This window comes from Channa argus, chromosome 17 (genome assembly GCF_033026475.1).
Source record: "Channa argus isolate prfri chromosome 17, Channa argus male v1.0, whole genome shotgun sequence".
In the NCBI taxonomy this organism is placed as follows: Eukaryota; Metazoa; Chordata; class Actinopteri; order Anabantiformes; family Channidae; genus Channa; species Channa argus.
In genome coordinates, this window is record NC_090213.1 from 1,102,645 (window position 1) to 1,126,581 (window position 23,937).

General features: G+C 42.8%; 2 protein-coding genes across 21 annotated transcripts in view; both read right to left on the reverse strand.

The window, feature by feature from the left end:
* Nucleotides 1-14,373, reverse strand: part of adgrg6 (adhesion G protein-coupled receptor G6) — a 60,809-nt gene extending 46,436 nt beyond the window's left edge. For 3 of the 18 annotated variants that reach the window (XM_067482038.1, XM_067482040.1, XM_067482037.1), the window contains exons 1-2: nucleotides 14,029-14,344; nucleotides 10,293-10,387 (exon numbers count right to left, since the gene is read on the reverse strand). In XM_067482038.1, coding sequence (XP_067338139.1) covers nucleotides 10,293-10,387; nucleotides 14,029-14,030 — 97 coding nt within the window. In that variant the 5' untranslated portion in view covers nucleotides 14,031-14,344. Of the gene's footprint in view, nucleotides 1-10,292; nucleotides 10,388-14,028 lie in introns of all 18 variants that reach the window. The other 15 variants (XM_067482044.1, XM_067482046.1, XM_067482045.1 and 12 more) reach the window with 9 other exon arrangements.
* A 3,860-nt stretch (nucleotides 14,374-18,233) lies between these two features.
* The window catches only part of vta1 (vesicle (multivesicular body) trafficking 1), a 49,012-nt gene continuing 43,308 nt past the window's right edge, over nucleotides 18,234-23,937 (reverse strand). For all 3 annotated transcript variants that reach the window (XM_067482066.1, XM_067482065.1, XM_067482063.1), the window contains one exon: nucleotides 18,234-20,197. In XM_067482066.1, coding sequence (XP_067338167.1) covers nucleotides 20,052-20,197 — 146 coding nt within the window. In that variant the 3' untranslated portion in view covers nucleotides 18,234-20,051. The remainder of the gene's footprint in view (nucleotides 20,198-23,937) is intronic.

The window sequence follows — 23,937 nt, forward strand, 5'->3', positions numbered from 1 at the left end:
AACTTAGAGGGATTAAATTAAATGTGGCGCTTTGACATCAGGTTTGTTATTTGTTTCTCACCTGATGATGATTTTCACTATCACACACACACAGGTTCCCAAAAAGAGGAACACTTGGAGTGTTTGTGTTGTCTGAGGCCAGAGAATACACCACAGTAATCAGAGTCTTCCTCTTTTCTGTCTGTTCTGCTTTTACACCTGATAAAAAAATGATACACACACAATGGACAGACTGGGAATATGCGTGTGTGTGTGTGCGTGCGTGTGCGTGCAGGGAGGAAGTCCAATGATGCAAATATGACAGAGCTGATAAAGCACATGTGGGAAATAACAGCAGAGGCTGATTTCACACTTATCTGACTTAACCAACAGTGAGTCACGTCCTTTTCTGAACGTGCTCTTACATTTCAAACACATGAACTGACGACAGAATTTGATCAGCAGAAAATCAGCATCTCCCAGAAAAAAGCCGTGACCACAGGCAGGAAGTGATTTCCAGCTGGGGGACTTTCGCTGTTCCTGAAGATTTGATTTATCCATTTAACAGCGAATATCTGGGTTTAATTTTATCAGCCCGGATTTAGCAGCTTAAATGTTAATGTTTTATCTAAAACTAAATGCTAACACATGTGTTAACCCTTCACAGTCTCGTTTGTAATACTTTTACCATCAAACATAGAAAAAGATGAATATGTCAATGTTTGGAATCCTTTTATATCACCAGACATTTTCATTCAAAACGTTAAACTGTTTCAACATTTTGGACCCAAAAACCACATTAAAAACACAAAAGCTGATTTGGAAACAGATGGGTTTTTTTTAAATATGCTCAACAAATAATTTTAAAGTCTGAGTCTTAAGGCTCCTAAAATAATGCATTATAACATCTAAGCTATAAAAGCAGAATATATCAAAAATGTATCCAACATTTCAATAAGACAGACAAACTCAGTCTTCTGGGAGAGACAGATTATGGTCTGGATCACTGGAGACAACATGTTAATTAAGTGTCAAACAAGTCCGTCCTCTTTCTCTCACTTATCCAAAGTGCTTTTGTAGCTTAGACCACTACTGAAGGTGATGTGTTTGATGAAGGACCTAATGAACCTAAAACTATTTAAAAGACACAAAAAGGATCAAAGAGAGAAAAAATACTTCCAAAAAGGTAAAATTATCCCAAAGAGACTCCAACAACCACAAAGAATTTCTCATCTGTGCCACCACCTGCATCAAACTCCACCTCCCACGTTCCTGTTAATGCTTCAGAAATGTGCTGCATGTCCACAGGACCCAGTCAGTAATGAATATCAAAAGACCGACGGCTCTCGTCCGTGTCCCTTCAGGGGTCACCACAGGTGACCGTGTTCCACACGTAAGGTTTAGTCTGGGGGTTGTGAGCGAAATGGAACCCGGTGCTTGTCTGCAGCTCAGTGGGACTGTTTTAACTGAGCTGTTGCTCGAATGGCTCTGAACCATCAATATGTTAAAAATATTGACCTATTTATCCAGTCTTCAGTTTGTCTGCAGAATCTGACTCACATTCTGTAAACCAGTTCAGTTTCATTCAGTTTGGGTCTGATTCCTGAGCACACACAGGCTGGAACATGCAGCAGCTCAGTGAATTCGCTAATTAATTCTTTAACAGTATGGGATGTCTTCCAGGGACAAACTGCTGTCCTCACGATGCCAAAACCATTAACACACACTGGATATGAACCTTTTCCTCCTGTGTAAACAGAGAAAGCTGTACGTCCTCCGTCTGTCTCACCTCACCACGTAACTGTCGTCCTGCAGAGCTCTCGAAGAGCAGCGAGGACGGTTCAAGCCTGCAGGAGGAACGACGAATGATTTCGGAAGACGGAGGCATGAACCACATAGACAGAACCCAACCGGAGACAGGTGTGTGTTTCAGAGTCTTTTACTCTCTGATGAAAAACTAAAGCTAGAAACTTTCACTTAGATAATCAACGTTTTAGTCCAATGATTCAGTGCAGCCTGCACAGAATGAACAGAGCGTTAATCAGAATCATTGCTTTCATCCCACATGCTCCACGTAAGAATAGGAAAAGAGTATAACCTATGAAAAATAATATGAAAAAATGTAATATAAAGTTAAAAACTGATCTGACAGGAAGGAACGACTTCACTCAATGTTGCACCTGGTAGTAACTGGTGAATGGTAAAAGACGATGGCTGAAGCTGTTTCCTGATCACTTTTCTTCTAAACTCATCATGTTGGACCACGGCACAGTGACGGCCTGAGAAAAATGTCCAGAGCTGGACATAAGGTGAAGTATTTGTGCAGCCTTCACTAAATGTGTGAAACACGTCAACAGAGGCCAAAGTAAGGACAAGCTGCGTGTGTGTGTGTGTGTGTGTGTGTGTGTACGTCACCCGACAGAAAGTAACTTTGTCCTACAGCTCTACATTTTAATAGTTGTGGACTTTGACGCTCACTTCTCCTACAGTCCCTAAAGTACACTTGGACCAGAATTTCTATTTCAAATATTAAGTTTGAGGCTTTTCTGCACTTGGATACACAGGAGCAGAGAGGGATGGACATTTCTTTACAAACTCTTTTAATCCAAAAACGCTGACTCTGCTTTTCCTTTAACGCTGTATTTCTACTGAGGGTCTCCTGTCTCCATCACTGACCATGGAAAATCACGTTTACTTAAGAAACTGTCAAAAGCTGCAGAGCCATGTGTCAAAATAATCCATTTAAAATTATATGAAACATCAGTCAGCACATTCTGAGGAATGTCAGGCAAATATTTAATTAAATGTTGTGTTAATGTCATTTCCTTCAGCGTAGTCGACCTCCAGGCGGAAATTTTGCAAACGCTGCTGAAAGCAGAAAGAATTTTCGTGGCAAAGTGACACATGTCTGTCTTTGTCCCAGGTGGACAGAGTGGCTGAAAGAGATGGTGGACAAGCAGAAAGGAGCTGAAAGTGGTGAGGGTCCATAGTTAGAAACCTGAGTTCTCTACTCTTCACTGTGAGCGATGACACCTGGGGAGGAGATGCTAATAATATGAAGAAGAACAGAAGATTGGAAGCAGCCCTGACAGGAGCCAAACATGTGGGTTCACTGGAACTAAAAACCAAACTAATCATTTCAGTCGACCTGAGAGACGCGGGACACAAAAGGCCTTTGTTTTAAAGCTGCTGTGAGGCACAGGACGCTGGATCAGCTCCGGTGGTGCAGCAATTACTGGGAACGACTTCACTGTACGTTCGATTCCCTCCGGGATGATTTACAGAGGAAAGCGCATGTTGACACCGGTAATTTTGCACATGGCCTCATTTCCATCTGTGAACTGTCAGAAATTCTTATTTCTGCAGTTTGAGTCAGACAGTTGTGATACTAGCATTAAAAAGACAGGTCTGTGATCACCTGGACCAAATACGCTGAGGCTCTGAATCATCCAGTGTAGATCCACTGAGTGATGACCCCACTTTAAGTTTGACACTTTAAAGACATGTTGGACCAAAGAGCTAATAACTACCTGTTTGTGAAGTCAACACACGTATTAAGTCAATATCCAACAAAGGAAAGCAGAGGGACTGATGCAGATACCAGCATCAAGCATCATTTGGATGAGGTGAAGACAAACTCTGCTGTGCTAAAAGTCTTAAGATCTAGTTACTAACAGTCAAACTCATGTTTCTCATGTTTAATATGTGCAACTGCCCGTTAACAAGCAGGGTTATAAATAGTAACGAGAACGTTACCTAAAGTTCTCTTTGTTACTTTTGTTATTTAATATGAAGTTATTTTACCTTCACATTCCTGTGGAGGATCCACAGTCCATGTTGTCCACATTTCTCCATCCAGGATCTCATCATAATCTGTGCTTTGTTTGTCTTTTTTTCCCTTTGTCTTTTGCTTCTTTTCAGCACAAGTTACTCCGTTTATTAAACACCAGTCGCTGCCATATTTCTTTTGGCAGAAGGAGGCAGGAGAAGTTTTGTTCTCGTGGGATCTGCTTAACTTACTTTGCCACATCTCATACTACAAGTAAAACAGTTTAGTGCTTGTATTGGTACTCAGTATCAGCGAGTACTCAGATATAAGTACTTGTACTCCGTCTGATATCGGGACGTGGCTATGAAGGACATCTTTTTGATTAGTTGAACAATGACGCATCCAAACGCACACTGACGACCAATCCGACAGTTACACTTTGCTACTGCTGACAAACGTGAGAACGTGCTGAGAAGCTGAGAACCTCCAGGAAGTCGCATTTTACAGTCCAGGCCAGTGATGGCATGAAAGGGGCGAAGCCCTTCAGACAACGCACAAAGCTTTTTCTGTGACTTTCAAAATAAAAAGTGCCAGGAGAAACCGTGGAAAGGACCTAAACTTTGTCCTTTTCCATCATATCTGATGCTGTGTCACTATCAGTGCACTGCTGCCATTTCATGGCAACTCAAGCAGCTCAGTGATACTTGAAGTGATTTTCATCAGCAATGCAAACACACTAAAAACCCCGTGAGCCTCTGATCCTGCACATGAGTCAGCTTCCATCAACCTGCCCTTCTCTCTTTTCACCTCTCTGTCCTTTCTAGCATTTCGCTCACATTCTTCCAGTGGCATTCCTCTCTCCTCCCTCACCCATTCCTCTTTCCCCCTCAGCCCTCTGTTATCTCTGCGCTGCCTCCTTCCTCTCTACCAGCTCAGTGCGGGTTTATCCACACACTTCTAAAGCAAAGTACAAGTGAAGCTGAAACAAACTGCGAGCTGACGAAATGTGAGAATGCAGGAACAAAGAAAGCAGAAATGCTTTGGGACATATGCCTGGACCTCCTACAAATGAACAACTTACAGCTTGTCCCTCCAACACGTCCGGTCTGAGTGGCCACAACTGCAGGTTCAGGTTTGCGTCCCACCATAGGCCTGAAAACCTAATGTCAGACTGATGCACATTCAGCTGGTGCAAATGCTCCTTCATCAAAAACATCAATGGTCAAGATGGTGTTAAACTAATTGTATTAGAGTTCTGAAAAGCAAATCAGTGCAAAAATTTGCATCCTCCAAGAACTTTCCGATGAAGGAACACTTGTACTTCATCATCTTCAGACTTGAACTTCCTGTTGTTGTAGTAGTAGTAGTAGTAGTAGTAGTAGTAGTAGTAGTAGTACAACCTTCAAGTAAACAGGGCAAGAAATTCAAACAGTTGGATTTAGAGAGTTCAGACATGAGCATCACTGGCCGCTGAGATCACAAAGACCTGCATCAAGCGCAGGAAGATGACAAAACCTGAGACCATGTGGGTCTCACCCTCAGGTTTAGGGGATTTTAACGTGCGAGCATCAGCACGACCATCTGCACACATGCCGTGTATGTGCTGCTCACACACACACACTACACTGTGTGACAGACACTATGAGCAGATCGTGTTATTTCATAAATGACCACAAAGAGACGACGCAAATGGTGACAGATGCACGTAGACATCAAATGATAGAAAACACACAAACTGAGAGCAAGACAGTCACAAAACCTAAGAAGAATTACTGTGACCCAGAGGGAGGAGGTGAAGCCTCACTCACTCCCCCAGGTGTTTGGACTCCTCCCTCTGCTCATCCTCCTCTTTCACTAGGAGAGAAGTGAGAGTGACATCCGGTTGGGAGGAAAGAAGGAAATGGATGAAAGTGCATAAGACAATGAAGAAAAACCAGGAAACACGAGCTCCAGAAAGACTGAAACGTTTCCATCATTGAGCACAAATTTCATTCCACCACTTAAAGAGCCTTAAACACACGAGAGCAAAGAAAAAAACGCTGCCTGGATCAACTTTTAATTGCATTTTTTTAAAATTGCATCGTGGTCATGAATCCACTTCTTCTTCTGCAGCTGTTGAAAGGAACCAGCACTTATCTCTGCAAACTGGTTCCTACTATTTGCATAATGGTGGTGGATGGAAACACACTTGGAGAGAACAAAGGAAGATGATGGAAGAGCAGAGTGAGGGAGGACAGCTGATAAAATCTGGACGTCCTGGCCTCCCGCTTTCTGTCCACCTCAGAGGAACGACGAGGGAGGAGGAATTAAACGTCACGTCGTCATGAAAATGTGGTTCTGCAGACACGATTGTAATCACCAGCTGGCTCCCAACACGTCTCTGACAGTCAAACTCCAAACTTTCGCTGTGTCAAAGCTGGAAAACGACCTAATCTGAATTAGCTCGACTGAAGGAACAAAGCCTGAACATAAATGAGCATAAAGTTAAACTCTTCCCCTAACGGCTGCTGAAAACTGACGCACAAAACGTGTGAGGAAGTTGGACCTGGAGGTCACACAAAGCATGTTCACTAACTGCTGCAGTTTGGTTTAGTTTGTATAGAAACAGGATTTCTACACGGTGACCAGTGGAAGTACGAGCACAGATCTATGATTTAGAGCCTTTTCAGTCCAAATGTCCTGTTGCAAAGGTGACGTCGGCTGGTCTCACTGTCCAAATTTATTCCAAAGCTCCAAAGATGAAAAATTCATTTTCCCCAACTATTCCTTCAGTTGGTTTATTAAAAAAAACATGATCTGGACATGTAGTGACACTGAATAAAGAAGAAACCACTGCGCTCTCAGTTGGACTAATACCCAGTTCTGCAGTGTCCTGCAGGTCTCCTCCAGTCATGCGTGAAGCCAATTAAAATGTCTCTTCCTTCAATAATCATGTGTGTCATGTGATTTCTTTCACCTACAAACTACACTGAAAATTCTTAAATCACATCAACGTTTTCTCTTCTAAATGAAAACTTCTGGATCAGTAAATCAGTCCGACACAGTGACGTGAAACACAACTAAAGCACATTATCGAGTGAAGGGGGGCTTCGGCTACTGATACGGATGGTTTTGCTCTGGTGACGTCCCAGCGTGTCGTCCAGCTGCACACTGACTGGCTTTGCACAAACTTGGTTCATTCACACCTCGAACTTTTTGTGCGTTCAGCTGAAAGCACAGTCGAAGCCTGTGTCTCTCTGTCTCATGCTCCACATCACACTCAACATTTACAGTCTCCTGCTTCTGGACTGTTCAAGCCTTCGCTTTATCTACTGCAACACACACACACACACAGGCCTGGGTTCTTTTTACCAGAAGTGGAGCACGCGCACACACACACACACCACTAACCTCTGTGTGTGTGTGTTGTGGTTTAATGCTGCTGGGAACGTTTAAGAGTATGTGTGAACTGCTTGGTTTGGCCTGCGGCCGCTGGTACAGTATGGAAAATACATTAAACACAGACACACACACACACACACACACACACACACTTTCCTCCGCTCTCTCTTTCTGCCTTTAACATTTTTCGATTTAATGAGTTTTTTGGCAAAACGTGGAAAATACCAGTCCAAGAATGTCTCTCTGCCTTCTGTCTCCTTCTTCCCACGCTACTTATTGCACCTTCAGTTCTCCACTTTCTTATCACGACACCCAACTTGAGAGAAAATGCAATACAAAATGTATGTGGACGGGCTGTTTAACGCTCATCTGTTTCAGAGCTACAGTGTGTCCACAGTCCTGCACAGAGCTCCAACCTCAAACCAACCAACACCTTTAAGATGACACTGACAGCCGGCTTAGAGCCCAACCCGGTCACCTGACCCTGATCGGTGACCTCGTGATGCTCTGTCCGACTCCTGATCAGTCAGTCACACCATCACGTGTGAACCATCGAATCAGTCGATTGTTTGATGAAACAAAAAAAAAAGAACTTAACAAAAAGGTCAAAAAAGGATTAAATGAAAAACGACTGAAATAAACATATGCAAGTAATCAGAAATGTACGATGGGCCACATGAACAAGAACAAATCAAACGATCGATTGAAGAAACAAACAACCAAACAACGGCAGCAACACAGTGACAGTCACATTAACAAACCAACAAATTAACCAGTGAGGAACAAGCGACTGACTAAATTAATTGAATGAATTGATGAAGCGATGACATGACAGATGAATAAATGAATAAATAAGCTGCTGCATTAAAAATCAAAGCCTTTTACTCGACTTATGGCTCAGAAACTCATCCAAACACGCAAAGTGCACTAAACATGGATCTGAACTGAGCTGTGACCCCTCTCACACACACACACACACACACAGATGAATGGATCAAAGCCTGGCTCCAAAATAAAAGCATGTAATGGTGACACGATATCTGACTGCAGATTTCATGAAAGAGCTGTGACTTTTTCTGCAACTCCACACCGAGCTCATGTGTTAGTGGAAGCAGGCCTGAGCTCGCAGATGGAAAAAGTGAGGGATGAAGCGAAGAGGAAACATGGAAACATGGGAAGACGAAAGGACCCAAACGAAGGATGGAAAGTGCATGAATCACTGCTGTCAGCTGAAAATGCAGCATCTCCCAGGAACTTTTCTTTTGGGGGTAAATTTCAGGAGTTTTCCGATGTGTTTAGAAGAAAGAAAAAAGTCACACAAAAGGCTTTTTAGACACGTTTCAAACTTTCTTAACTTCCTGTTCGAGCACAAAACATTTTCGCCCGACAGCAGCGAAGCCCAACATGGAAAACATGAACAGCACAAACAAGCAGGCAAAACCCAACGAGGACGGAGTGAAAACAGAAAACGGCACAGTGTTTAAATGCTGTCATTTTACCCACTGTGCTCATGCACTCGTGTAAAGTGAAGTGGGGGGGGGGGGGGGGGGGGGGGCACTTTGTTAGACTTAATGTGTCCCTAAAGGCACAGTTCCCCTGAAAACACTGAACCTCTTCATTTCAAATACACAAAAATGCTCTGTAACAGTCATTTAGGGCTCGTGATAAGTCACGGATTCAATAAAAGGATGAAATAAATCTTTACATAATCAAAGTTTTACTTTGGACACTAGATTTATCACATCCACAGCTGAAGGCGACACACACTTTTATTACTTGATTACATCGTTTTGTTGCTCTCACAGCTGCTTGTTTTCAGTGGAAACGTTAGGACTAATTGTGACGGACGTCTCTGACAGTATTTATGTGTGTGTGGGTGTGTTTGTTCATCCTGGTGCAATGCGACAAACCGCTCACCAGTCCCCCCACCACACAAACCCAACCTCCATCCCATGACATCTAAAACCAGGTCTCGTCTGAGGACGAATCCACAGCAAGACCCTAGAAAAGTTTCGAACAGCGGCTGCTGCACAGCTGCTCACTCGCTCATTCTGCTTCTTGTCTTTATAAAAACATCTGTCTGGCGATTTCTTTAAAGAGGACGAGTGAATGTCCACACTTCCATTTATGTCTCCAGCTTAAAGTAATGTCTTTTTTGGGGCCTTTATGCTAAAATTGACTTTGTAACAAAGTGTTAGAGCAGCAGAAACGTCTCAGTGTGGACTCTGTGGTCTCTGTGGTTTGGGAGCCTGCCAGAACTAGGGGTGTCCTGATGCCGATACACATATCAGCCAATGGGCACAATCCCGTGTACTTATACTCATAAAACTTCTCAAATACTGCTCGTGACACCACGTTAACCTCTGCAGGTAGGTGGGGGTGGAAAAATGTCTGTGGTTTATAGCTGTTTAAGATGATTCATGAGGACAAAAGCAAAGCTGAAGACAAACTCTGCTGAGCTAAAGTCTTAAGATCTAGTTACCAACAGTCAGACTCATGTTTCTCATCATAGTATATAGAATATTTTGTTGAACTTATTTTGCTTCATATTCCTGTGAGTTCCTTCTTTAGGTTCGTTGGGTTTGCAGCACTTGCATCTGTGCTGCAGAATGAACAGCTTCGTCCAAGTGTTGACAATTACTGCTTCACACTGTGATTTGTGACACTGAAATTTACTTTGTTTCATAATGAGTCTTTTGTTTTATTGCAATCCATCATCATGTCCCTGAGATCTGTCCCTAACAATGTCCTCATTTCTCATGAACCTTTCAAAAAAAATACAAAATAAATAAAGTCCTCCTCACTTGACAACACAACACATGACATTGTCCACCCAGAGACACTGAGACGCACAGGGGCTAAAAAGATTTGCTCCATCGTCTTGTGAATGATTAGTTATGACTAACAACCAAGTGGGAACATGAGCAGACAAGTAAACAAAGTGACAAAGGTTGGAGCAGCAGTTGGGGACACGATCTGAACTACACTCATCCCCAAACTTGTCTTTGTCTGAATGAGCTGTGACAGCAGCAGCTGGGGAGGCAGGCGGTCGACGGCACGAGGACATTTGGCCCAAATCTCTGTCCGGATGCATTAAGTGACACCTGTGAGAGCAACTTGTTTTTATTCCAGGTTTTCCTGTCAGATTGCAGGTGGTCCCTACCGTGTTGGTGCAGGGTCATCCACAACAGTACGACCGGGACGACGTGACGGAGCCTCCACCTGCTTCCTGCTTGTCCTACGTCTGTGTGGGACTCCCTGAAGAAACAGAAGGAGGACGACGTCAGTCAGTCACAGCAACACAGTACGTACACGATCACACAGGAGCAGGAACCAGTCACGTCTGGAAGTTTTGCTTTTGCCAAAATAGCTGAAACATTTACTGTAACAATGGGAAACAATTTGAAAAAAGTAGAAAATAAGCAGAACTGAAGGTTTCGCCTCGAGTAGAAGTAACATGAAACAGTAGCATCAAAATACTGGACACAGTAGAAATGTGCAAAGCTTAAATCTAACCAGAAGAAAAGTGGAATTATTAGAACTATGGAATCATAACAATAATAATCATATTATGCTTCCAGCAGTCACAGATTACAATAACTCCAGTGTTTCCATCAGTGTTAACTTGAACAGACTGAAGCTCAGAGGCTCCCGCAGTCCAGTTTGGACGTTTCAAATCTAGATCCAACCAGGGGTCAGAGGTCAGAGCATCTCCACCTCCATGACTCAGACCTCAATCCAAACCACCAACGTCCTGCTCCACAGGGACGGAGGCTAAATGCTGCTGGGATGTTGTAATCAGCTTGTTGTGACTCATTGAAAACACACAGGACAGTCAGAGGCACAACAGAGATTCTTCTCCTGCTTTGGATCCAGAGCTACAGCTGCAGCTTAAAGGCCGTTCTAGCTTTAAAAGTGTGACGCTGATGAGTTCATTCATCCAAACACTGTACTCCACATGAAAGACACTTGACTCTCCTACAACTCAGGAAGATTTCCTCAGTGTTTTGAACCTGTTTGGTTTCCAAACTATCCAAACAAATGAACAACAGAAAACTGAGCTGTGATTTGATGTTCAAAATATTACAAACAGCAAGACTTTAATCATCCTGCAGCTCTCTGCAAAACTGTGACCTTCACACTCTTTATCTAGTGGATCCTAAAGAAAGACGTCTTTTTGTCTCTGCAACTGCAAGTTTATGTCCAACTCATCTGTGAACTGATGCACCAGCTCCTACGCCCAATAAACAAAGTGAAGAAAGAGAACGTTTTTCAAACCGAACGCTGGTGAAACTTGCAAACAAAGTTTGCGCATCATAAATATTTAAGAACTCGATCTTATGTCATCGTCCACTGTTGTGGTTCCCAGCTCCGCAAATTCATGCAGCTCCTGACATTCAAAGAAAACTCGCCTCTTTGTCAAGTCCTGCGTCCCATTTCCCCGCCTCCATCTCCAGCCGGGGAGAGAAAGACGAAGCAGAGCGAGGTCAGCAGCAAGGCCGCGGACACGACGGCATAAAGAGAGCGATTCATGGCTGGACGTCCGCCTGCAGACTCAAGTCAGACATTTTGTGCATCACACAAAGGCTGCGGAGCCACATGAGATGTAGAACAATCATGGTGCTTTCTGACACGGTGGACTTTACAGAGACAAACCTCTACTTGGATTCTGAACCTGTGGACCTGAAACCTAACGTGTCCAACCTCTGACTAAACCAGCTAAATCCTCCAGTTCTCCAGTCGTAGCACTGATTTGACCAACACACACACACACTTTGCGATGACATATCTTTCCTGCACAAATACATTCAGTCCCTGAGCTTCTTCATTAGCTTCACTCTAACCTTCTGGTTCTGATCCTGCTGAGCTGATGAGAACCGTAAGATGAACGAACCCAACATTGACAAACATGCACTTCCAGACAGCAGCAGACTATTTGGGAACCTGCTGTAAAAATCACGTTGCTATAATGAAGCAGCTGCACCAGCACATTAAGGGACATGAAGACTGGACTGTCCTCTCTGTTTCACCTCCACTTTGTGCTTTAGCCAAAACGCAGGATGGATGGGGGAGGGGGGGGGGGGGGGGGGCTACTACTGATCCTGCAAACACTGTCATCAGGATCAAACTACACCTGCAGGTGGACACATCAAATCCTCCTTTAGACTTAATTAAACCACATTCCTCAGAGTTCCGCCGTCCTCTCAGTTGTGGACGTCCCCTGTTAAAAACAGGCTCTTCTCCTTCACACAACCTGAGCAGTGTGTGTGTGTGTGTGTGTGTGTGTGTGTGTGTGTGTGTGTGTGTGTGTGTGTGTGTGTGTGTGTGTTGGGGGGGATTGTGTAACAGCTGGCACCTCCAACAACACCATCTTTGATAAAGTTCCACAGAACTCAGAGACTAACTGTGGACACTTTAACTCTTAAAGCAACATTTTACAAACACACTTTTAAAAATCTGATGGTTTCATCTTAAATCTTCTGAGTATAAAGTACACACCTGAAGTATAAAGTACACACCTGAAGTATAAAGTACACGCCCGAACGATAGCACAGTTAAGTCATCTCTGAAACACTGTCAGACTTTTCATCGTCTCCGTGGTAGTAGATAAACTGTATCCAAGTACCTTAAAATACTCACAGTTTACTGGAGTATTATCTTTATGGTACTTCTACTCCACTCTGAAGCTTTAATAAGTCACACTGTTTAAACACAACCTGATGAACTAACTGATGTATTACTACTGGAGGGGAAGAAGTACTTGTCAGTACACAAGGTAATAAAACCAGCTCCACTTTTTACCCGTAGCTGCTTCTGTTTCACATCAAGTCTCAAAAGTTTGTGGAAAGAATCTGAACTAGACTCGACCATCAAATCTGTTGATACTTCAACATTACTTTAAACTCAAGAACAGGTACTTACTGTAGTACTTCAACATCGAGTAAAGAATTTAAAGTGTTACTACTATTTTAACTTTAGACTTAAAGTCCTTGCATTTAAACTTGAGCAATGAGTACTTTTACCAGCTGTGTCGCACTCTGAGAAGAAACTAAGTACATTTACTCAAAAATTGTACTCAAATTTAAAAGTACCTCAGTTGAAATGGAAATACTGTAGTTTTCCAAGCTGAAATGATCAGTGATTGAATGTATGAAGAAAAAAAAGTGTTTTGAAAACAAAGCAGTAATTTCCACGTACAAATACTACAGGACAGTGTCTGAGCATCAGGGACATTCAGTTGACAGTGAGACAAACAAGATGTCCTGAAGCATCAACTATTCTCTTCACAAAGAACGGGTCTAACAAAGGACAAAAAGACTGTTCCAATACCAGAACAGTAGGAACAGCAGTAGTAATAGTAGTAATAGTAGTACTCCTACATGCAAAGCGGTATTTTTAGGAACTTAGTGAGTAACATTAGAAGTTTTACAGGATTTTTAATGTAAAACATTTTTCACACGGACTCTGACCAACACATACTTGGACCCGCGTCCAGGCTCCAGAACTCAAACCAGAACTGTGACCGTGTTTAAAGTGGACAATCATGAGCAGTGATCCAGTCTTACTGTAGTACTTTGCAGTATTACTACACTGCGCACTGTCAACACTTTTTTGCAGCAGAGACTCGAGCTGAGCTCAAAGGTTAAAAAGAAAAACGCAGAAAAGACGCGTTTGAGTCCATTTGAGCTCAAACCGAATCACAGCTGGTTCTGTTTAGTCCGTCATGGGACGGGGGAGACACGGGGGACCGGTGCAGTCATACATGAGCTGAAGGACAGAAACCAGCTGGGGAGGCCGCTGCGGGTCTCCGCGCATCAACCTGGACAACAAATAGCGGGAGCGCGTGGACCGGGACTCAGAACAGGGTCACACATGGTCTAAGAGGTGTGAGGACTCACATGGTTTCAGTGGAGTGGCAGCTGGTCCCCGTGCAGGATCATGGTCCCTCTCCAGAATCCGAGGAAGGTTCTTCTTCAGTTTCAGGTTTTTCCCCTTCCCGCACTGAAACTTTTCCTTTTCCAAAAACGGCTTCTCCTAAATCCAGAGGCGCAAAAGTCTCCAAAGTCTAGAGACACAGAAAGAGGCTCTGCTGATCCGGACTCCTCGGAGACGAGGGGACAGCCAAACGATGCTTCAGTCAAATGAAGACCAGCGCAGAGTTTCAGCTTTAATTTTGGACAGTGTCAAGCTGCGACAGGATGAAACTATAGGTCAAGCTTCCGGTTTCAGGTTAGCAAAACAAAAGCATGCCGAGAGCTCGAAGGACAAACCTTCAAAATAAAAGCACAGAACAAATGTGAAACTGCAGATCAAAACTATATTTAAACTAAATAACTGCCTGTAGCACAAAGCTGTGTAATATTGAGCTGTGATTTTGTAAAAATAAAATGCAATGAGACAAGAAGGATTATTAAAATGAACCAAGTAGAAAAATGAACATGATGTCAAAACTGACTAATTTGTCTGTTTGAATTTGTTTGTTTAAAAAGAAAGTAATAGAGTAAAATATCGAAATATAAATTAATTATAAATTTAAATGTTAGTAAATTTAATGTAATTTAAATTTTTAATTCAAAATTTTAAAAATGAGCTTAAATGGGAAATCATCTGTAGATTAATCTAAATCAATTATTGATACCTGAATTGACATAAAGAATAATCATTAGGTTAAAGCCTCTTCAGTAAAGGTTTTGGTGTTGACCCTGTCTAGTACTGAGTGTAGTGGTGGAGCAGCCCGGTCCAACATTCCACAGAACGGGTGGGGGTTTGGTGGAGCTGCGATGCGACACAATAAAGCGTTTGACCTCCATTAACGTATGATCCGACAAAACCACAGAAAAAAAGAAGCAAGATCCAAAAAGAAGTGAAATATAAATGATGAGGGGACTTTACACTTAACCACAGTGTAGTGTAATGTTAGGAAACAGGTGTAACCTGTCAAATTCCCTAAAAATACTGTCCAAAATTCACATTGCTTGAGTCACTTCTTGTACGTAAAAGGCTGGTATCTCGGTTTGACCCAATAATTCCTGAGAAACACAAAAAGGAAACATTCCCTTGAGTTTCCTTTCAAACAGGAAAATACCAAATAAATAAAGCTTCCACATATTTCACGATGATGGAAGTGTGTGAGAGAGAAGGTGGTTTGATTGATTTGACCAAACACGGAGGAATAAAGGTTCTGTGAGTCAGTCATTCCAACTGGAAACAGATACAGTGAAAACCAATTGTGAATGTGATCCATGAATCTCTGTCGAGGGTGAAGTGGTTTGTATTTGTCTGCAGTGATGCTAGTTTTACTTAAATAAAACGAGTATTAGCATAAAAACATAGTTTTGTCAAAGCTATAAACCACTTCTTCCAGAACAGTTGGGACTTTTTCTAAAACCATAATCACACGTTGGGGCAGACTCATATTTACTGCACATCACCTTCAGTTTTTTTTATCTGTTTGGGAACTGAGGAGAGTAATTGTTGCATTTTACAGGTGAAATATTTGCCTGTTCTAGCTGGATAACAGCTGCTCAGTCTCCTCTACATGATGCTCCATACACTTTCAAACGGGGACAGATGTGGACTGCTGTCAGACCAGCACTAAAACATACCACTGTTCTGCTGAAATAGCCACTCATTTCCCAGGAAAAGACGCCGCCCCGATGGCATCATGTCTGTCTCTTTTTCTTTTTTTTTGGCCTTTAGGCTTATCCTGCGAGTTCACGGTCGCCACAGCGGATCATGATCCGCATGTTGATTTGGTACAGTTTTTATGCAGGATGCCCTTCCTGACACAACCCTCCACAATTTCTACCGGGCTTGGAACTGGCACTGCACAGCTGGGGAGGGGAAAGTTCCAGTGAGTTCAAAGGGCTCTTGGGGGTTCAGCGTCTTGCCCAGAGACACTTCGACATATAGCCGGCACCGGGGATCGAACCACTGACTTGTGGTCCTTGGACACCATGTCTCTCTAAAATGCCAAAATTCGCCTCACAGATAGAGAAGTCCCCCATTCCACACCATCACTGACTCTGGCTTTCAGCTTTCTTTGAAAACAGCCTGCCTGCTCTCTGGCGTGGATTAATCTGACCACCAAACATTTCCACCGTCTTTCTGCACAGCACTAACGTATGTCCTTCTCCTTACGTAATCAACTTTCAGGTTCCTTTTATGCCCAATCACCTGTTACCTGGCATTTCATTATCCAGTGTTACTCCATTCAGTTTTACTTTGCTTCTTTCCCAACTTTTTTTTTTTTTTTGAGTATGTTGCAGGAGGCAAATTTTCTATTTACAACATATTAACTTACAGAGAAAACACAAGTTTTCACTCGTTTCTTTTCACTTTTGTTAGGTAAGTACAGGTTCAAGTGAATTAACAAATCAGAGTTTACGTTTTATTGCATTTTAGGAAAAGTCCCAAAGTTTCTAAAAATGCGGCTTTGCATCTCTTTTCAGTTATTGAGTCCCCAGGGACCCCAGACTCCATGGACTCCTGGTCCTGTGCCCAAAGCCCCTTCAAACACGCAGATGAACTCATTGTAGAAGGAGAACATTTCCAAAGTAGTTGTCTTTGAACCAATTCCAGGGTTTTGTAGAATTATCCAATAATATCAGCCTGTGTGAGAAAGTTAATACAGCTGCTCGATTCCGAACCCAACCCAAGTTCTCAAAGAGGAGGCAGAAAACCTTCTAAAAACATTAAAACACCAAGGAAACATGAGGGGAGACAGTGGAGGGCACAACAGGAGCTGCAGGAGAAGAGCACATCACAACAAGAGGTTTATTAACATCAGCTTTGTGCACAACATGCCGTGAACGAGCAGGGAACAAATAGCAATAAGAAGCAGATGACATTTGAGGACAACGTGAGACACACATAAACCTGTGAAGTCCACTCAGTCTTACTGGAAACGATTCACCTCACAAGCGTCATTTTCTGCCCCCGACTCACAGCAACAAAAGCAAACTAAACCTAAAGGGAAAGGTGGATCCTGGAAATAATCATGTTATAAAAATATAGACTCGTGTCGAATGTACCACGAGTTCTTATACTTTTGATATTCATCCATTTGTAGATTGACATGAAGGAATGATCCAAGCAAATCTTCCCGCTGGGAATGTTGATAACACCGTGGAGAGAGGAATGTTGAGGAGAGACGGGCAGCTTCTCTGCTCCGTCCTCTGCCAAGTTTAGATTACTCACTACTAAGGTCAAGATCAAGAAGCTTTAAAGTGATGAGAGAAAACTAATGAAGGTTTTCTGTTTCACACAAAGCTGCTACTAACTGGATTCATCATGAAGTACTTTTGATCTAAAAGACCACATGTAGCACAGTCAGGTTTTAACTGCTAATACTCAACATTTATGTTTGTATTATAAGATTTGTGTAACATGAGTGAGAGAGAGACTCGTCTTCCTTTAAACTGAAGTGTCCCACGTTTGGACTTGTGCAGCAGATCTAAGTAAGTGAGATGTGGTGACTTCACTAAATCCCATTAGACATTTTCTACAGTGCTGTGGCAGATGGTGAATTTGGGTTTTGTCTCGGGTTTAAAATGCGTCTTACACTCAGTGTGATTCGCCACCAAAGTGGACTGTGATCCGGTTACAGGAGCCACTACACAGGCCAAAGCCTTATGAAGCCATCTCGACAACTTCGACAGGAAAATATTCCATCAATGCAGGTTGTGGCAGAAGCTTTGGTGTCACACATTCGCTGTCATTACTGTCTAATGTAATGTGCAAACTGTGCACTTTGACCCTGGACCTCTAAGCTGTGAACTCAGAGCTCTGCTGGTCACCTGCCTTGGAGATGAAGGCTTTTGAACAGATGATTGATGATGCGTCTCCATCTGTGTTCGGATCACTGACGGAGACCAAACACCTGTGTGCCTGGTGCACACCATCCCAGGAGGATGCCGGAAGACTCGACATGAGTGGAGCAGTAGACCCGATGGTTTCTGGCCCCTGATGTCGACCTTCTCCGATTGGTGAGAGGTTCAGTTAAAAAGCTCCAGTAGTGAAGATCGGTGGCCATTCACAGAGTCTGGGCGACAGAAGCCTCGACAGCACCTTTCCACATGAACATTAATCGTAAAACATTAAAGAAAGTCACATTTTGTATCTTTAATTAGAGGATTAGATGATTACAAGTTTACCTGAAACATCATCAAGCAGTATCACATCATCATTTTGCACATTTTATTCAAACTGAATCGCTCTGACAGATGACAAAGGTTTGTGCAACTGCTTGTGCGAGTCCCACTAAAATAAACTCCGAGAGACTAAAATGTTAAATAACAACCAGAAAAACAATCCCCACCAACCAACCACCTCAGAAATAATCCGCATTTACACAGAAAGTGATATGTCAAGAGTCAGAATTACGTTTTTCAGGACAAAAACCTTAAAGAAAGCAAACAGAGGATGATGGTTAGTTAGCTCCTCCTGCTGATTCTCCCACAGCAGTTTTAGTCAGCAACAGATTTACTGTTGGATTATTCTCTTTATTTTTTCCTTGTCTGAGCTTTAGATACATGCGACAAGAGAGATAAGCTCGTATGACGGAGAACCACAAACTCTGACCAACAGTTGCACAGGAGAAAGACTGAAGTAAAGAAACACATTAAGATAGTCGAACACAGCTAACTCTGCTCTGAATGTCTCCTACAGCAGCACGAGTGTGTCATTGGTTATTTGGGTTCCTTCTTAGTGACTGATCATGTCAGTCATATACTCACTTTCTGCTAGAGTTTGATTAGATGCTTGAACAGAGACTTTAAAAAAATCATGTAACTAATCTAAAAAACATTACTTTAAAGATGCAATGTACAGTGGAGTTAGGCAATATGATGATAGACTGTAAATGTGGGATTTGTAGTAATGTTTCCATCGCTTTAGCATCTGCATCAGTGCTGCAGCCAGTGAGCAGGACTGTGATGAACTAACTTGCACTAAGAGTTTGAAGCAAACCTGTTGAAACAGACAACGTGTCTTTGTCTATTTAAAGAGGCCGAAAGATCGAAATGCAGCCCTGGTACATTAAACTTGTGTCCAGCTTTCAGCACAGCGTGATTAATACACAGCTTGTAGAAATGTTCCCAATTGTATTTAATTTAGCATTTTATCCACAACAGTTCACAGATGATTTTTTTTTTTTAAAACCAAATATCATGACAAACGCTAGCACTGTAATATTAGCTGAGAAAGACAGACACAGACTCTGCGCCACATTTGTCCAGGACAGATTTAAATTCATTATTTCACATGACATGTTGCATCCAGTTTAATGCAAGTCACTGATGAAGCTAATGAATTGATGTCATTGATAAATCAATATTTAACCAAATAAGAGAGAAAAGCTGAATCAACAAGGAAATTCAGGATTCTGACCATAAATCCTCCGATTCACATTTTAGTTTTTCAGCTGATTATTGTCATTTGAATAATTTCTCATTTCTTTTCAACAGCTCTAATTGATTGATGCTCTGGCCTTGATTTAGCTTGTAACACTGACTGCACACACTGTTATAGAAGTTTGCTAAATCTGCGGTGCTGTAATCCAAGTAACGAAGCTTTGATCTGCTTACGCTGGGCTCTGCTAATTAAAATGTGTCACACAGTCAGCAGGTTGTTGAGTCGGTCAGTGAGTGAGTGAGTTATCCAGTCGATCGGTGCAACACAGTGTCAGACACAGGCAGCCACTGTTTCAGAATAGTGTTCATCATGTCCTCCTCTGATGGCGAGCTGAACAGCTCTCTTCACAGGACGGCCTCAGTGTGTGTGTGTGTGTGTGTGTGTGAGAGTTGGGTCTTGTCTCTGTGGCCAGATCGGTGACAGATAGAGCTGCGCTGCTGGGGAGAAAAGGGGGGATGGAAAAAGAGAGCGATGGAAGGAGGAATCAGACCAGAGCAGAACAAAGGCCTCATTCTTTGCCGGTGGTGAGGAGCTTCAGGGCTTTCTGGAGGTTCTGCACGGCCGTGCCGACGTCCTCATACTGCAGGGCGCTGCCGGCGTACTTACAGTACTTCTGGGCCTTAGTGAAGTCCTCCGGGGTGAGATGGACACCGCCTGAAGGGAGGAGTAAACGTAGGGAGGGGTGACAAGAGGAGACAGTGAAAACAGGGAAGACAAAGTGACGAGAAGGAAAAAAAGCCCTAAAGGAAATGTGACAAGAGGAGAAATAAAGCGGTGAGATCAGAGTCAGTTCGTGTTCAACAGCATCAAGACATCTAGAGCAACGGTGAGCAGCACAGAGACGTCGTCTGATGCCAATTTACTGCTGAGGCTCCTTAAATGATCATTGTGGTCATTTTCTAAAAGGACACTATTGTCCACAATCACCAAACAGATGCCAACAGTGAATCTTCTCCGCTCGTGTCTGGTTAGTCACCAGCCTCCAGCCACGATTGGCTCATTTCTTTCAGACCTCTGCTGCCGTCCAAAAACGACGGCCAGACACGACGCTTCACTTGGCGACATTGCTTCATTTCAAAAAAGCTAAATCCTTGTTCATATTTTCCAAAACTCTATTTAGAGTTTCTGTAAGTCGAAATTAAAAGACTTTACGCTGGGCCTAGTATCTGTAGGGTGATTGTGACTGAATTTATCCATAAACATATCAGACTGTGCTACGATGCTTCACTCCGGATTAAAATGCATCCAACCTAAGGACCAACCACAATGATGCAGTAATAATGTGCTGGGTTGCAGCACTTACTTTCACTCCAGGTTTAGTCTATAAAATGTCAGAAAGATGCGAGAACTGAAAGTGACGTCTTCAAATGTATTGTCCAACAAACAAAGACGTTCGGTTTGTATCATCAATAACAGTTAAAAAGAAAGTTCTCGCAGTCTAAAGCTAGAAACTTTTTATATTTCAGATTGGATAATGACTTCAGCAAGTAAACAATCATCAAGAGTTTCTGTCAATCGACCACCAACAAATTCAAAAGAAAAAGCATCATCATCTTGTAGCATTAATAAAGTCCTAACAACACTTGGGGGGACTGCATGAAAAAATGAAGTCTGGTCTAGAGCTCAGAATAGTTTCTCTCCCTGCAATAGCATATTTCTAGCAAAACGTTCCATTTGCAGCCCATGGAGACCTGCGTCATGGAAAGTCATCACCACGAGCCCATAATTACCTGTCAGCACTGAGGGGGTTTGTGGGTAATTTATGATGGAGAACGCCGTGCGACCGAGCTCCGAGGTCAGTGTTTAAAGACAGAACCTGCCTGATGATGGTGGACACAGCGCTGCTTCCCTTCATCCTGTAGTACTTATTAAAGTCCCCGTGACCTCATCAGGTCTCTTTTCCCTCCCCCCCTCTGCAAACCTATACTCCACAAGCACTGTAAATGTAGGCTCGACTGTGTCACGAACAGATTTTCCTAAATCAGCTGTGTGGACATAAACACCAAACTCAGAACCTTTACTTTTCCCCTTCAAGGTGTTAAAATATGCAAGTTCAAAATCCTGCAACAGCTGCCTTGCGTTGTCAATAAGACCTGACTTGGCAGCTGTGTGAGCAAAGATTAGTCCGTGTAATGAAACAGTGTGTTTTGTACTTCACACACCTAAAACTAAACGCAGGCTTCCAAAGAGCAAACACTAAGCAGAAAACTGAGATAAGAAGACAAGATAATGAAACTAAGCTGATGTTTTGATCCCGCGTTTGACTTGACAGCACTGCATCACTTTGTCTCTGTGATTAATACTGATTTGCTTCCTGAACGTACTAATATCTAAAGAAACGAGCTTGAAAGGAAGGATCTGGGAAAAACAAGCTGTAATGTTTCTGCAGCTAATCCCACCCACATCCCTCCACCCATCAGTCCCGGGAGGACCACAGCTGAGCCTGAATCATTTTACAGTGGGTGTGACATCATAGAATATACACACTCCAGTTTGGGCTAAAGGAATGCAGAACTTATTGTAAAGCCCAGAAAATCTCATGTAAACCCCCCGAACATCCATCCTGCTTTTGAGGACAAAGTCAATATTTCTCTCTTATCATTTTCTGTCTATTTGATCCTTCTCCTTTGCAGATTCCTCTCTAATAAATGTGAAAAGCCACAGTGTGTGTGGACAGTCGAGCGGAACAGACACAAGTGTTAAAAGTTAAGCACCAGCCACGTTCAAAAGTCTTTCAGTTAGTTGACCAATGTCTGTGATGCCCTGCCTGTCAAGTGATGACACACGTATCTAACTTTTGTCACCCTGCCTCACAATTTCCTCCTTTCTGCTACATGTTTTTCTTGTTCCCTCTCCCTTCACCTTTATCACCTCACTCCTTCCCAAAAATGTACATTCCATGCAGTTGGCACTTTATTTGTGTGTCTGTCACTTAACTTCGAATCTTAATTCACACTAAAGACCATCTCCCCCTCCTCGCGTTCAATGCGTTAAAATGCGTGACAACATAACTTCTTTGTGTTCAACGACTAAACATGTCTAAACAATGATTTTATACTAGCGACCAAGCATCTCCTGCTTCTGCACAAACTAGTTTCTAATCTGTTCACAACAGTGAGCTTCTTTGGAAACGGGGGTTTCCTAAAACAATGTCTTGGTTACCTTGGATAAACCACAGAGCTTGAAGTGAACCGTTTTTAATGGAACAACTTCCTACTCATGAAAAAGTCCAAACACAAACTGTTCTGTGGATGTTTAGTGACACCAATGTGTCAGAACTTGGCCAAGTCAAACCAAAACTATCTACATACCTTTAAAAGTGACAGCAGTCACCAGTGAATGTGTATGTTTTAAATCTGCAAGAGTGTTACTAGTTAAAGAAGGATTTGATAAATAATGATAAACCCTTCACCACAGCACAAACTACTAATAACTAACAAGTCTGTGGTGTGTGTGTGTGTGTGTGTTTGTATTCAGCTTTACTTTTGTCCTCATCAATTATCTTATACAGCTCTAAACCACAGACATTTTTCCACCTCCGCCTGCCTGCAGAGGTTAACATGTGAGGACAAGTATGAGGACAAGTAGGGGGGCTGGTGGTCCTACATTGGGTTGGGTTGCAGAAGGCCCCGGGTTTGAATCCCACCCCACCATGTGTGGCCCCGCCCAGCCACCAAGGCCGACCCTGGTGCCGGTGCCGAGCCCGGATAAAAATGGGAGGGTAGCAGCAAACTCATAATTCTTCATGTAGACATAAAAAATGTGGTCCTGAAGTTTAGTTTCTAAAACTATAGGACCAAACCTAAAGATGAATTGTAGACACACTCAGGCTGTCAGTCTTTGACCTGCCCAAGTCTTCGTACAGGACACAACACCAAACTATGACTTGGAGCTTACAGTGATTCGGTGTATTTCTGTGAAATAGAGAAGTCACTGATGTATTTTGCGACGCTCCCACCACTTCACAATTTGACCGTCCACACAGCTGATGCTCCTGTCACTGATTTCATGTGTAAAATCTGGTCTTTCTCTTCCTCTCATGCAAATGCACAACACCAGCGCCACAAGCTCATTGGCTGTCGTCTCTGCTGTTTTTGTTTAGTACTCGTGGGTTCGAGATGAAGCTGTCGGGACCTGACGCAGCAGTTGGACACTGCTACTTCTTCAACGCTGGCTTGGTGTGTCACTGCCCCACTAAAGACATAAGCGACAGAGCAACAGATAATGTGTCTCTTGGCTAAGTAACACTTCTAAAATATGACACTCTGCTCTTAAAAATGTCCTGGAGTTGAACAGGGAAAAAGACTGAATAATGTTGCACCATAAACCTCTAATCCCTTGGATGATTTCTGCCCACCAGAAAGCTGGGGAACACAATCATGAATATGCTGACT